Raw genomic sequence first — 16,302 nt, forward strand, 5'->3', positions numbered from 1 at the left:
GGCAATCATTAGAAAAATGCGGTATAGATCTGAATACGGATTTTCCTTTCCCATGGACAATTATATGTTGCATGTTCAAGAGTCGGTAAACCTGAAAATCTATTTATATGCACAGAAAAATGGGACAGCGAAGAATATTGTATATTCGCAAGTTTTACGTACTTAAAAACATACATATATCTATCTATATTCACAGGTGGGACACAGGGACACAGCTACAATGGCGCGTAACTAACATGGCGCTTACCAAATTACACCCGGGGGGGGCTTGGGAGGGCGAAGCGCCCCCGCCAACTAGGTTTTAGTGTGGCGCGTAGCGCCATACCAACAACTAGTATTGAATAAACTTATTAGGAACAATAAAGATAAACGATGGTCATTAATCAACCATTGCTGACTTTTTATAGATATTAATTAGATTACAAGGTTTCAATAATTACTATTGAATGATTAATCCTAAATGTAATATGAATTACCTCAGGATTTGTAACGCGAGTAAGCTGCTTACAAGTAATATCATATCGCAAACAAATACCAACACCTTTACTGATTCTTTCAGCAGTTCTGGTAAAAAATAAAAATTAGCAGGTAGTATTACCGAACCTGTTGTTCAGCTCCCAAATCTCTATTCATGCTGCTATGTGGAGTTTTTCCTGTGTAAGAACTTCTTCGAGTTTATTTTTGATTTCTGCAAGTGGGGGATATGCGTCGTGAGGCATAGTCGAAATTCTTGACCCTCTTCAGAGACAGGGGCTAGGTCACTATAAGAGAGCATAGGTGGATGTCTGCGCAGCTCTACTGAAGTAAGGCGTCTATCATGTTTCGCTGCATTGACTTGAACTCTCCCAAGGGAAGCTACAAATACTTAATAATACTTAAGAGACCTTACAAGAGAGTTTCTTTAGTTTACACATTCTGCCGATAGAATCTTGATAGTTAATAATCAAACAGTCCGTGGTAAAGAAAAGTAAGGAGTCAACCGGATCAATAGTAACCGAACTCTGGAAAGAGGAATTTTGATACCAATAGACATATCAAAAGAATCAGATTTCTATGCTGATTTCAAATATATAAATTTTTAACAAGCTTATTAAGTTCATTATTAAGCTTATAAAGTTCATTAAGTTCATTAAGTTTGTCCCAATTCTTTAAGACTGACTCCTGAAACACAACGGCCTTTTATTTAGAACAATAAGATGTTTTGTTAAAAGTACTAAACAACTTTAGTGTAAAGAGTGAGGTGTTGAGGAGGGGTGAAACCCTCCTTATATACGTAATTATTTCTGTTATTTTTAAGTTTTAATGTTGCTCCTACCTTTTTGTTGCAAAAACTTATTTTTTTATTCATTCACCCCAGAAAAATCACTCCGTGCGAAAAATTGAGACGGGAAAGAGAAAGCAAGAAACATAAAATGAATATTGTATAAGAATTCTGGCAAATCTTCCCAGAGTATAATTTTACTGACAAGTTCACTCCATGGAAACTTCCCTCCCCATGGAAAATACACCATGGAAAAACCCCAGAAAAAAATTTACCCCCCCCCCTCACCCGAAAACGTAGGTATACATCCTAATAACAAATACTATGCGTACACAATGGGCAAATTTTGTAAATGAACTACACCTGAGACTTTGATGGCCCTTTCCCAATATTCTAGGACCACTGGGTCAGTACGATCACCCCCGGGGATTACAAAAATTTAAAAACAAACAACTGAACACGCATCCGTGATCTTTCTTCTGTCAAAAATTCAGTATTCCACATTTTTACAGAAAAGAGCTTTAAAACTATACAGTGGGGTTCTCTGACACGTAAAATCTGATCATATGATTTTCATTAAGATCACTAAACTTTTAGGGGAAGTTTTTCCCTTTTTCGAAAATCAGGAAGATTGTCTCAGCCTGGTAACCTTTGGTTGGTAAGACTAAACTTAATAAAATTTATATATTTAAAGTCAGCAGAAAAAACTGATCCTTTTGATATGCCTATTAACATCAAAATTCAGTTTTTAGAGTTTGGGTTATTATTGAGCTGGTTTGCTTCTTACTTACAATTCGCTACCACGAACTGATTTATGAATTATTCTTATTGTTAAATTTAAACTGTAGTCATTAATCAATCATTGCTCTTCGAAACTAGATATTTATTGGATTAAAGAAAAATAATAGTTATTTTTTTAGAAATGTCCTTATATGAATAATCTCTTAATGTAAAATATCAATTACATAAATTGCTTCTGATATAGTTCCTCACCAGACATATTTCTGCAAAATATTCACTCTCTTTAACCCTTCCCCTGTTTCGTAAATTTCCAGTAAGGCCTTTTTCTCGACGCTAGATATGAATTGGATTAAGAAAAACTAATAATTTTTTTTTTAATGTCCTTATATGAATTATGTCTTAACGCAAAATATGATCTACACAAGTTGCTTTTGATGCAGTTCCTCACCAGATAAATTTCTACAAAATGTTCACTCTCTTTAACCCTTTCCCCGTCTTGTAAATTGTTAGTAAGGCCTTTCTCAGTGACGATATTACTTATCAAATATAGACCAAGAAGAGAAATTTTTCTTAAAAAAAAAATCACCTCCTAGATTATTTGGCAATCTCACCCAAAGGTATGCCAGTGCTGGGTAGACTTTGAAATATATACCATATATACCCTAAATTTATTTATTGTGCTTAATTAGTTTTAACTCTAAATGTTTCTTTTGATGAAGTGACCTAAGTTATGTAATATTAATTGATGGTTTGATTACTTTTCTTAATTATCATTTGAAAAAGTCTGAACAGCTCCAGCAAGGTTAGCTAAATATGATGTTGGTAGCAATACTATTAAAATGGAAAATTAGATGCCGACACGAGGTTTTGGATTTTTTTTTTTAACGTACATTAATCACTATTGTTATAATTATTAATTAGTTTCCACTTGTTTCCGCCTTTATATTTTGATAGAATATTCTCTTTTTTTTAGGAAAGATTGAAAACAATAGTAAAAGCTTGCAGATCCCTCCTTTACTCAAGATTGATACTCAGAAAGAGAATAGAATTTTGGTTTTTCATAGCAAAATAGAGCAGAATAAAAATAACAAGCATAATATCAAACATATAGAAAGGCCCGAGGAGATGGAAAAAAGTCAAGCAAATGAAGAAGGTGGAAGAAAGTTTAATATTCACTTTTTTGGCTGTAAAGGGTTTCCTTCAGTGACGACAGAGAAACACTGTCCTCTTGCAACAAGTACGACAACAGAGGAACCTGTTACAACAGAGGAACCTGTTACAGGCACCTGTAACAGAGGAACCTGTACAGAGGAACATGTTACAGGCACAACAACTGGAACAGTCACAACCACTGATGCTGCAATTACAACTTCAACAACAGAGTTAGATGCGTCAAGCCTCACTACTACATCAAGCGTGACAACTTCAAGTCCTATTTTTATTATAAATCCTATACTTGCAGCACCAATCTTTGAAATAGGCTCGTCAAACATTGAACATGATTCAAATATTATTGTTCAAAATCCTTCCATTATTGCTCCAGCAATCATAGCATCAGCAGCTCAAACTGAGTCGCCGGAAATTGAATCAGTAACAAACCTAATTTTTCCAGTGCCAGTAACTGTTGATTCCATAATAATAGCATCAAATCCTGAAATAGAAACATCGAATATAGGAACCACAATAGACATGATTCATCAGCTTCCTGTGAACACTGATCAAATAACCACAGTATCGGCAATTGCAATTGAAACTCAAGAAGATTCCTCTACGCTAAATGTAGATGCTTCATTGTCCACTAATAATCATCCTGTATTTGCTTCATCAACAGCTGAAACAGACACGGCAAATTTAGACACAAGTTTAAACTTAGAAAACCCAGTAACTCCAGACATTGATCCTCTAATTACAGCAATAGGAGCTGAAATGGAAATATCAAACACAGGAGCTGTAATGGAGGAGATTCCTCCAATTCCTATAAATAGCGATCAAACAATTGCAGCTTTAGTAGAAGGTATAGACTTGCCGGAAACTGTATTACCACCAAATTTAATTGCTCTAATGCCTGTAATTGTTGATTCTATAACTATGACACCTGAAACAGATAGGCCAAATATAGTGACCGTAATAAATGAAATAACTCCTATTAGTGATAATATTGATCCTATAATTACAGGACCTGAAACTGAAATGGACACTTCAAACGTAAAACCTTTAATTAACCTGACTCCTTCTGCTCCCGTAAATATTAGTTCTATACTTACAACTTTTTTTGCTGAAGCCGACTTACCGGAAGCTGTACCAGCATCAAATTTAATTTTTCCAGAAACTGTAACTATTGACTCCACAATTACAGCATCTGAAATAGACATGCCAATCATAGGAACTGCAATAAACGAAGTAGCTCTAAGCACTGCAAATTTTGATTCTATACTTACATTAACAGAAGCTCAAATGAACACACCACAAGCAGAAGCTACACTGAGCTTCCTTCTTCCAACTCTTGTAAACATTGGTCCCATAGCCACTGCATCAATAGTTGAAATAAATCCGCCCCAAGTTGGATCAATAACGGATGTTTTTGCTCCAGAGCCTGTAGTTATTACTTCTATAGTTACAGAATCTGCGACAGACGTACCTATCATAGGAGCTGCAATAAACGAAGTATATCCTAGTAATTTAAATTCTGATTCTATAATTTTAGTGACAGGATCTACAATAGATATATCACACTTAGGAACTACATTAAACTTCGTTCCTCCAACTCCTCTAAACGTAGAACCTACAATTGTAGGATCAGGAGCTGAAATAGACCCACCCCATGTTGGAACAGCAGCATTGGCGATTTCTCCAGAGCCTGAAACTATTGATTCAGGGACTATAGAATCTGAAATAGGAACGCCGATCATAGAAACCGCAATAAACTTAGCTCCTACTACTACTGAAAATATTGGTTCTATAAATACAGCAGTTGCGTCTGAAATGGAGACATCAAATGTGGGAACTACGTTGAACATGTTTTCTCCAATTGCTGTAAGTATTAATTCTTTAAGTCCAGTAATAGCTGCTGAAATGGCACCATCAAGTACTGATACAGAACCAGAAGTTTTTATTCCAGTTCCTATCCCAATTGAAGCTGTAATAACAGCACCAATGCACCTTAACCCCATATCAAACATCGATTCCACATCAAGTGATACTTCTCCAGCTCTTGTAACTGTTGATCCTGCACTTGTAGTACCGACATCTGCTATAACCCCATCAAATATTGTTGGCATACCAAATACAGTTGATCCAAATCTTACAGCAGTTGATTTTGTACTTAGTGGTTCAAATGGTGGGACACCAACACCTGACATCGCAACCCCATCAAATCCCGAGGCCGCAATTCCAGTTATTTCTCATCCTATTTCAACTGCATCAGAAGCAGAACTGGCCACATTAGATGTTGAAATTGCATCAGATGATGCTGCTCCAATTCTTATAACTATTGATCCAATAGTTATGATGTCAGAAGCTGGAGCTGATGGCGACATATCAAGCGTTGTAGATGATGAAATTAACATTTATATTCAGATGCACCCGAGTAATCTACTGTCAACACTAGAAGAAGATTATCCCCAGATCACGCCCACTGTAACAGAAAGGCCTAACTACTACTATCAGCCTAATCTACCAAGTTACAATCACGGTTACTATAATCTTGTTTCAGGCTCTTCGTACCCTGCAAACAGTGGATATTTGCATTGGTTTAAGAAGTATAAAAAAGAATTTCCAAAAAGGTACGCACAACGTCAAGAGTCTCACCCCTTTTATGGAGTGAAAAGACAAAATTATCATAGATGAAGTCCGTAAAAAATGGTTTTTTTCTGACCAGTGCTTTAATAAATGTATGTTAAAATTTTCATTTGGCCTTATTGAAGTAAAAACTATCTTGGCCCTTGTCAATAAAAATAGCAAAATATTTTTAATTCAAGTGCAAAACACAATGGCATTGACATATATTCAGGAACAAACTAATCTTATGTAAAAGTTGAACTGACTCTTAGAGAATATTTCAGCGATATGTCTGTGGTTAATAATTCTAGACCAGTGAAACTATCTGCTGGTGATAAAGTGATTTAGTGTAACAGCCTGGCGCTTTCATCCTTAAGGCATTGTAATAAAAAAGTGGCAATGTGGTAAAAAAAAGATGGTGTTTTCCTTTTCTTTTTATCAATATTTTTTTTTCAGATTTTTCATTTTTGAAGCAGTAGGGAAATTTACACTTTAGATTAAAAGCAGGGGACTTTTTTTAATTGAAAATTTTAAAAAAGGCAGGGGATTTATAGGGTAAATGTTTTAATACATAGGGCAATTTTGTTTGTTTTATTTTTGTTTTCGATTTGAACAATCACTTCCAAAAAACTTACTTTTCTATTTAATTTTCAGTTGCTTTGCTATCACATTCAAGGTAATCTAAATATTAACATGAAAACTGAGTCTAGGCTCAGGCCGCAAAGGGTGAGTGACATGACTATCCAGCGAAGTTATTTAGAGGTGAATTAATATTTAGTTTCACCAAGCTTGCATCAATTTTGTCAACTGTCAGATTTTATCTGCCCTAATCATGTATTAGAGCTTAATACTTGACTCATGAAGTATCTCAATTCAATAGTTAATCGTAGTATGACATTCGCCTAGTAGATGTCATCTTGTTTTCACAGCCCTCTCATATTTTTGGCAAACTGGGGAATTTCTTATTCGTCTTTGGTGAGGTTATTATACAACCTCCAAACATCTGAATTGGCTACAGTAACGAATAGTACTCGAAACATAATAAGTAAAATGGATGTTTAGTTAGAGTGGGGTTAAACTTTGGGTTTACTTCCTTTCTTTCTTTGCAGACCACCTTGCTATATCAACTAACTCCACCCCTTCATAGCTCTGTCTTGTTACTTCCGCTTTTCAGCAGCTTTAAGAGATGGGAATGAAGGGCTGCAATCCATAGTTTGTTAGTGATGCCGTAGCCTTGTATGCTTTATCTGCCAATTTGTTACTCTGATTCTAGAGTGTTTTAGCGCTCACATTAGTTCTATAGTTTAATGCTTCATAGAATTCTAAGTCACTTGTTTGCCTGTTATTAATATTTTGAACAGTCTTAAGGTATTTTTGGTCATTAGTAAAGATCCACATCTCCACTTGTGCTGTCTAGACGAATCAGTTTCTAATTGTCTGCTCTATTCCAAACCCTCACAACTTCGTACTAAACTCCCCTAGGTTATGACTTGTTATCTCTTCATTCAAACAAGGAATACCTGTAGTATATAACTAATCTAGTCCTCAGTTTTCTAAGTGCTCGTGAATCATCTCTGTTAAAGGTTAGATGAAAAAAAAATTTCAACTGAAAGTAAGAAGCAAAATTAAAACTTATAACGAACAGAAACTATTGTGCAAATGAAAGGGGGTTTGCCCCCTTTTCAACGCCTCACTCTTCGCACTAAAGCTTTTTAGTACTTCTGAAAAAGCTTCGTGTTGTTCTTATTAAACAAACCTTGTGTTTCAGGACTTGTTCTTACAAAAATTGGGACAAAAGTCAAACTTTAGCGTTAAGAATGAGGTGTTGAGGAGGGGGCAAACACCCTCATATAAAGAAGAGTTTGGTTTGTTTTAAGTTCCAATGTTGTTCCTTGATTTCAGTTGAAAACACTTTTTTCGTTTTATTTCGAATTGTTTTAAATAATACTAGGATATATGGCCCCAACTTCACAGAAAAACCCCCTCTCCATGAATATATCATCAAACTTGGACAATTAAATCCTGGCGAAAACTTACCCCGGCCAATTAACCTTAACGTCTCCAAGTGTAAAATTCAGTCGAAAAAAAGAAAGCAATACATAAGAAGAATTTTGTATAGGAATTCTGGCATATTTCCCCAGTGTAAAATATCCCCTGGGAAATTCACCCCCTGAGAACTTCCCTTCCATGGAAAATTCTCCCTGTAGAAAACGTTTTCTTAGAAAAAATTGTCCTCCCCCCACCCGAAAAATGTATACATACTTATCAATAGCAAATACTAAACGTAAACAATGGGCAAATATTATAACTTGAAGTCCTTCCACCAGGGGTTGTGGAGGGTTAAGCTATCTTAAAAACATACTTACTCGGCCTTTCAACTATGCTGAACAAACTGGCTATCTAAAAATTCTGATTGGATGATATTGAGAAAAAGGGGCTTGAGAGGGGGCTAGCTGCCTTCCAATCTTTGTGGTCACTTAAAAAGGACACTAGAACTTTGAACTTTCGTTCTAATGAGTTCTCTCTTGGTATTCTAGGACTAATGAGTTGGTACGATCACGACTGGGAAAAAAAAAAAAAAAAAAAAAAAAAAAAACACGCATCTGTGATCTTTCTTCTTGTGAAAAATGCAAAATTCAGTATTTTTGCATATAAGAGCTTGAAAGCTCTGCAGCGGGGTTCTTTGATACGCTCCACCTGATGGTGTGGTTTTCAATATTCTTTCAAGATTCTGTGAGTTTTAGAGGGGTATTTTCCCCTATTTCGAAAATCAGGCAAATTTCCTTAACCTCACCGATTTTGTTGGGTAAGACTAAACTCTTTGAAATATCTATTTTGTATCAAAGTTCCGTCTTTTAGTTTCAGTTGCTACTGAGCCGGGCCCATCCTTACTAACAGCTCGTTACCATGAAGTGTTTGATTTGTTTCTTTATTCGGGTTAAGCAGTATTATCTCCTGTTTTCCTTTCTTTCAAAATATATGGTAGTTTGAAGAATACTCTCAGTATTCTGAGAATGCTCTCAGAATACTCTCCAATTATCTTAATTGGATAATATTTTTCTTCAGCATCTTCTGTTTCTGGCATCTAAGTAGTAATAAGTTGTAGGTATCAAAATAGCTTTTAAGTCTCCTATTTAGTATCCGTTGTCTCCGAGCCTCTTGATTAGCAATGTGCAGCCACAAAACACTTTTTACGGCTTCTTCCTCAAGGAAAGTCTCTAAGAAAAATATTCTGATACTCTGACGTGATCATAATACTCATTTGCCTTTATACTCTTATTAATTGAAAAGAAACTTTTTCTACAAAACAAGTTTTTCAAAGAAAAGTAAAGATCTCCATTAAGCCTAAAATAAGCAGAAACAAAGTCAAATAACCTTCAGAGTGTAAAACTACCACAGGTCACAACTAATAAATAAATGAAACTCAAGAAGAACAGAAATTACAATGAATAGCCGAGTCAAACTCAAACCAGCAAAAATTAACATGAAGCGGGCTGATAACCCCCATGCCTTCTCAAGACCAGAACATAGTTTATGCTTTATTGGAAAAAAAACAATTTATTGTGAATTGTCTGTTTAATCGACATTTACTGGTAATATTTCTTCAAAGTTTTGATTTTTTTTTAATTATTAAAGTAAAAAAAGGGACAACATTTAAAACGCTACCCTTAGCTTGTGCAATTACAGTAGTTGTAGCAGCAATAGCAGTAGTATGCGCCTATCACTTTTGGTTTCTTCAACATCCCCTTTAACATGCGCTGAAAGTTGTAGCTTAATATCATCAACCTTTTTTGAAGTATTTCTGATAAATCCGCTTGACAATTTGTGTGACCATAGTTTGTTTCGAATTAGTTCCATACAGTCTCTACATACCCCGAATTTTTCATCTTAATACCCTTGGTTTTAATAGCAGTAGTTGTAGCAGGAGCAGTAGAATTAATAGTAGCAGCCTAAGCTTTTGTGACAGTTGTAGTAATAGAAGTAGTAGTAGTAGTAACAGTAGTAGTAGTGACAGTAATATCAGGATTTCTTAGGAAAATGGTAGCATTGAGATGCAAAAACTTTCTTTTTGTTAGTTCAATATACCTCAGAACAAACCCCGTTAGTTTCAACTTTGCGCATCAAACTGTTCCTAAGATATTTCTGTTGCACCCTTTTTACAGCCTGCATACACAGGGCGTGCTGTGATTCAGTTCACCTTCCCCATTCAAAATTCCTTGAAAATTTCGTCTTTTTACCCTCAAATATGGTTGCATTTACAGTAACAGTAGTAGTTTTGATATTACTAGTTATAATCTTTAATAGCGATAGTGCTACTAGCAGAAGTAGTATTGACAATTCGCCTTTTAGTCAGTAGAATACCGCTTTCATCAAGTCCTGGAAGTTACAATAGCCATTGGTTATGAGTACAAGTAATCCAATATAAGTATAATTGTATTGGAAATACAATTAGCCATTGTTATGAATTTACTTATATGTCCTTTTGATAACCTGTATGTTCATATATTTCTTGAAACTTTCTTCTAAATGCTCTTAGCTTTACAAATAATTTCAATAGAGTTAGTAGTAGAAGTAGTAGTAGTAGTAGTAGTAGTATTAGTAGTAGTAGTAGTAGTAGTAGTAGTAGTAGTAGTAGTAGTAGTAGTAGTAGTAGTAGTAGTAGTAGTAGTAGTAGTAGTAGTAGTAGTAGTAGTAGGAGTAGTAGTAGTAGCAGTAGTAGTAGTAGTAGTGGTAAATGTAGCTGTAACATTAGTATTAGCAGTAGTGTGCACATATTGCCTTTTGGTTAGATGATCCTCTCCTTCAAGCATTCGCTGAAAGTTCGAACTCAATACCCAAATCAATTATTGAGATATGCTATTTTGACAATGTACATGCAGATAGCGTCTTTTGATTTAGTTCAGAATTCTCCTTAATACTCTATTTGGAGTAGTGTGGTATTAGTAGTGGTGGTAGTTGTTTAAGTAGTGGTAGCATGCAAATATTGCCTTTTTGATCATCTCCCTTATTCCAAATAAATATACCCAGTTATTCCCGTTTTAACCCTTTTGAAAATCCGTATGCACAAAAGGTATTTTGATATAGTCCAACAGTCCCCTCAAAATTTTCTGGAAGACTCTAATGAATGCCCTGCGTCTTCTTGGAAAGTAAATTTCAAGCATGTATACCTTTCTCAAAAACATATATCTTTCACATAAACAATGAACAATTTGCCAAAGTTACAGTTTCCTGTGGGGAGGTTGAAATCCCCACAGACATAATTACTGGACCTTTGAACATGCTCAACAAGATAGTACTCTTAAAACTTCGATCGGTTGGGTTTTGGGGAATGATAGACTTTGGTGGGGGACTTGTTGCCCTTCATTTACTTTTGACTCTCAAAAAGGGTACTAAAACTTCCAACTTCTAATCAAATGAGCTCCATCTGATAAAAAGCTTATACAATTTTTTTTTTTTTTTTATAATTGATATTTTTGCAACAAAATGGTCAAATTTCAGTTGAATATAATTCAGGAAAAGAGGATATCAGGGAGGGATTGGCTAGTTGCCCTTGTATGCCCCTGGGACATAACTTACAACCCTTGCCTCCAGACTCTGGAGGATTCTGTAAGCCCCAAAGGCCTTGTTGTCTGATCTTTGGACTGTTTTTGATCAAATAGCTTTCCCAAAATTTCTGTCGGATGCATTTGAGAAAAATATGACGTGAGGGGAAGGCTGCACCCGATACCTTTGAGTCTTAAATAGGGAGCTAGAACATCTGAATATCAATCCAATAAACCCTCTCCTGAGTTTGTACGACAAGTTTTCCATAAGAACATTATATTCGCTCGGGGCGTAACTTACAACCCTTGCACCGAGGGATGTGGGGACGGGTGTCATCCTCAAACACATATTTTCCAGACCTTTCAACTACGCAGAACAAAATGGCTATCTCAATATCTTTATTAGACGTGTTTTGAGCATTGATGGGCGTGGGGGGGGATGATCGCCCTCCAATCACTTTTGACTATTAAAAAGGGCACTAGCCATTTCCCTTTCCAATTGAACTAGCCTTTTTCTAAGTTTCTATGACGACAAATGGCCATCTCTAAATTTCTATCGAATGTATTTCGAGGGAAAACACGAGGTATGAGGGGGGGTATCCGACCTCTGATCACTTTGAATCTTAAAAAGGACACGAAAACTTCTGAGCACACTTTCTACTAAAACCTCATTTGTCCCCAGGGCCTAACGTACAACCCTTGCCCTGAGGATTGTGAGGGAGGGTGGGGTGTGTTGTTAACCTCAAAGACATAATTTGCAGACTGTTTAACTACGTTGAAAAAAGCCTATATCAAAATTTCGATTGGATGTGTCTGGGGAAATTGTGGTCTCGGGAAGGGGTTGGTTGCCCTCCAATCACTTTCGACAATTAGAAAGGGCACTATCCCTTTGAATTTTCGATTGAATACGCCCTTTTTGAATCTTCTGCGACAACTCCTTCGATATGAAGTGCCCTGGTACTATAAAATAATAAACAAATAATACGTTGTGCCCACATTGCTGTTTACTTAGGCAACGCTATCGCGTTGCCTATTGTAAAAGTGGTCTTTTGGTTCATAGCTTGAATCGAATTAGCCCAGATTACTACAAAACATGGCAGAGTTAGCCGAATTATAGTAATACATAACCTTGTCTGTTGCTAAACACGAGTTTCTCCCGTCATTGTTTGTCACTGCCTTAGCTTTACATATTCTCTTGACATAATTATCCTTCAAGGTCAACTTGTGATGTAAAATGATCATCAGGTATTCTGCCTGTTCTTTTTAGGGATTAATTAAAAATAGTTTTTCAACAAAAATGAGTTTTTTAATGAAAAGTATTGAACTTCATTTAACCAAAAACGAGCAAAAATAGAGTCAAGTAATCAACAAAGTGTAGAACAACCACAAATCAGCATCGATAAATCAATGAAACCCAAATCTAACAGAAACTACAATAAATAACCGAGTCAAACTCAAAACGAGCAGAAATTAATATAAATAGGGCTAAAAACCCTAAGACTTCCCGTGGCCAAAACATATTTTGTACTTAACTGAAAAAAATACAAATGAACGTACATTGTCAGTACAATGTAGATTTGCTGATATTTATTCCATAAAAAGTTAACACTATTTGATTTATTAAAGTTCTAAGAGTGAAAACATTTGAAGTTTACTTTTTTTCAGTAAATTGCAAAGAATATTCTGGCCTTGGGAAGGCATAGGGGTTTTAATCCCCTCTCATGTTAGTTTCTTCTTGTTTGAGTTTGACTCGGTTATTTAATGAAATCACTTCGTTTTTGGTTTCATTTATTTATCGATTTTAATTTGTGGTCGTTTTACACTTGGATAGATTATCTGATTCTATTTTCGCTCAATTTTGGTTCAATTGAGTTAATTACTTTTCATTGAAAAACTTATTTTGCTGAAAAAGTTATTTAATTATTTTTTTTTTGTTTTATATTGACAAAGTTTATTTTGGTGAAAAAGAAAATAACAGTTTAAATTTTCGGTTTTTTCTTTAAGAATTTATAGTTTATCCAGCAATTTGCGGACTAGAGAAACTTTTTCAACAATTTTTAACAATATACACCCTTTTAAAAAATCTGGACACAAAAAGAAGTGTTTAAATTAGTTTTGTGCCTCCTCTACTTGACCCGAAAATGAAACTTGATTCCATTCGCAAAAATTTATATTTATGCTCTTTGACAGCTTGGATACACTTACAATCTTTTGATTTAGTCGATTTTTAAGAGCAGAAGTTTATATTAATAGAAGTTGCTCCAAAAGTTTGAACATAATATCCTCAGTCGTTCTTGGGATATTGCTGACATATCTTATTGACAACCAGCATACACACAGTGCCTTTTGATTTAATCTTAAGGTAATTTTAGTAAACATAATGGGCATATTACATAGCTATGGGGGTTTGACGTACGTAATAGCCCATAGAAATACAGTTGCAACACCATTCAGATATGCTGAACAAAATGGCTATCTTAAAATTTTGATTGGAAGTACTTGGAAAGTAATGAGCTAAAGAGGAGGACTTACTGCCCTCCAATCTCTTTTTACTCTTACAAAATATTCTAAAACTTAGAATTTCCAATCAAATTAGCTCCTGTAACATATCAATGATATTACTAGCTATGATAGAGAAGCGCTGCCTAGGATATTGCTTATATGCTATTTTAATATTTGCATTTTTATATTTTTTTTTTCGTTTAATTGAAACTCCCCCTAAACGTTTCAACTTAATGCCCTTGGAGTAATTCGTTACAGTAACCGTAGAAATAGCATTAAAAGTATAATCACAGTGGAAGCACCAGTAGTTAAAGTAGTAGCAGTAGGAGTAAAGTTAATAGTATTAGTCTTAGCTTTTTATTAGTTCTACATCCCCCGCAAAGAGTTGTGGAAGTTTTAATTTCACACACGAAATTGTTCCTAAGATATTGCTGATATACATTTTTACAACCTGCATACGGATGGCATGCTGTCATCCGTACAACACAAATTTTCAGAAATATTCTCTGAAAATTTCCCCTTCATACCCCCAGGTATAGTTGTAATAGCAGTCACAGGATTACTTAATACAATTAGCCATTGTTATTAAATTGTCAATATGCCCTATTGGTAGCCTGTATATTCATATACTCCTTGAAAGTTTCGTCTTAATGCTCTTAGCCTAACAATTAGTTGCGATAGTAGATGGAGTAGTAGTAATAGTTGGGGTAAAACTAGTAAAATTTGCAGAAGAAGTAGTAGGATTAGCAGTAGTATGCACATATTGCCTTTTGGTCAATCGTCATTCTCCTCGAAGCATTCTTTGAGAGTTCCAACTTACACAATCCACAGATTATTCTTAAGATATGATATGTTAACAATCTAAATGCACACAGTGTCTCTTGTTAGTTTAATTTTAGCATTAATAAACTCTCGAGATTTACCCTCATAGACTTAGCCTTAATAGTACTAATATCACAGTAATATTCAGTGGCAGTAGATAGAGCTGGAGTGTTAGTATTGTATCAGTAGTAGTGGTAGCAGTTGTATTAGCAGTATTAATAGCGGTAGTAGGTTGTGGATACTGTCTTTTGGTCAGTTGAACATCGATTTCATGATGCCCCGGAAGTTTCACTTTGAAAGCCTTTCCAAAAATATTGTTGATGTGTGCTTTTGACACCCTTTTGATGCCCTTTTCACCCTTTTCATAATCCTGTAAAACTTACAAGTTTTTGCGATTGAAGTAGTAGTTGGAATGTTTTAGTAGCAGTTGTAGTATTAGTAAAAATAGCAGTGGTATTAATGTTAGTAATGACATGCATATATTATGTTTTTGTGAATTGATCTTCCCCTTTAAGAATTCTCTTAAAATATTCTTTAAGTTTTCTTTTAAGTATTCAACTTAATTCCCAAATCCATTCTTAAGATACGCACGCCCTTTTAACAATCTGCAAGCACATAGTGTGTTTTGCTTTAGTTCAAATTCTCCCTCAATATTCTGTCCATCTTTCATCTTCGTACTTTAAGCCTTAATTGTACTAGTAAAATAATAATAGTGGCAGCAATGAAAACAGTAGCAGCAGTAATAGTAATAGTAGCATCAGTATTAATAGCAGTAGTACCTGGTAAATTTTGCCTTTTGGGCAAATGAAAATCCAAGTCATGATGCCCCTGAGGTTTCCTCTTGATGCAATAAACCCGTTCCAAACATATTGCTGGTACGCCCAAAGTAGCAATCTGTACACACTTAGTATGTTTCAACTTAGTTCAACTTTCCCTTCAACGTTTCCTCAGATATTTTTTAGTATCCCCAGCCTTAGTAGCACTCGCTATAGAAGTCGCAATCTTAGTGATGGTAGTGGTAGTAATAGTAGTTGTTGTATCTGTAGAAGCAGCAGTAGTTGCAGTAGTAGCGCCGTGTAAATTTGGTCTTTTTTGTCAATTGGTCATCTCCCTTATCATTTCCTGAAACTTCCAAATTAATATACTCAGTCATTCCTGAGTTACAATGCATACCTTTGCTCAATATTATTAATGTTTGTAAACAATGAAAAAAATGCCTAACTTATAGTTCTTGCTCTGAGGCCTTATAGGGAGAGGGTGATTGATATGATGAAAAAAATTGAAGACTCAAAATTTGTTTGGATCCTTTTTTGTGAAACGATGGGCGCTGGGGGGGCGGTTTGTTGCTCTTAAATCCCTTTAGCTCTTAAAAATGTCACTATAACTTCCAATTTGAAATCAAATGAGAGCCATCTGAAATTTATATAACCACGAATTCCATAACATTCTTATATGCCCTCTGGGCATAACTTAAATCCCTTTTCCCATAGCTCTAGGGGGGCTGTGCCAACCCTGGAGGCATTGATGAATGTTCCTTGGACTGTTTTAAACAAAATTATCATCGCACAATTCCAATCAGATGCGTTTGGGGAAAACAGTGGTAATTAGGAGGTGGGCTAGTTGACTATCTCTAGTCAGTGACTAGAACTCTATCTA

General features: G+C 35.3%; 1 protein-coding gene and 1 long non-coding RNA gene across 3 annotated transcripts in view; one reads left to right on the forward strand and one right to left on the reverse strand.

The window, feature by feature from the left end:
* Positions 1-6,451, forward strand: part of LOC136025369 (uncharacterized) — a 51,031-nt gene extending 44,580 nt beyond the window's left edge. The window contains exon 3 of the mRNA XM_065701331.1: positions 2,976-6,451. Within this exon, the coding sequence (XP_065557403.1) occupies positions 2,976-5,848 (2,873 nt within the window). The 3' untranslated portion in view covers positions 5,849-6,451. The remainder of the gene's footprint in view (positions 1-2,975) is intronic.
* Positions 1-16,302, reverse strand: part of LOC136025374 (uncharacterized) — a 110,331-nt gene that overhangs the window by 91,149 nt on the left and 2,880 nt on the right. The window contains exons 2-3 of one of the 2 annotated variants that reach the window (XR_010617081.1): positions 4,293-4,361; positions 604-761 (exon numbers count right to left, since the gene is read on the reverse strand). This is a non-coding gene — a long non-coding RNA (uncharacterized LOC136025374). The remainder of the gene's footprint in view (positions 1-603; positions 762-4,292; positions 4,362-16,302) is intronic. The other variant, XR_010617080.1, reaches the window with a different exon arrangement.

This window comes from Artemia franciscana, chromosome 3 (assembly GCF_032884065.1).
Source record: "Artemia franciscana chromosome 3, ASM3288406v1, whole genome shotgun sequence".
Lineage (NCBI taxonomy): Eukaryota > Metazoa > Arthropoda > Branchiopoda > Anostraca > Artemiidae > Artemia > Artemia franciscana.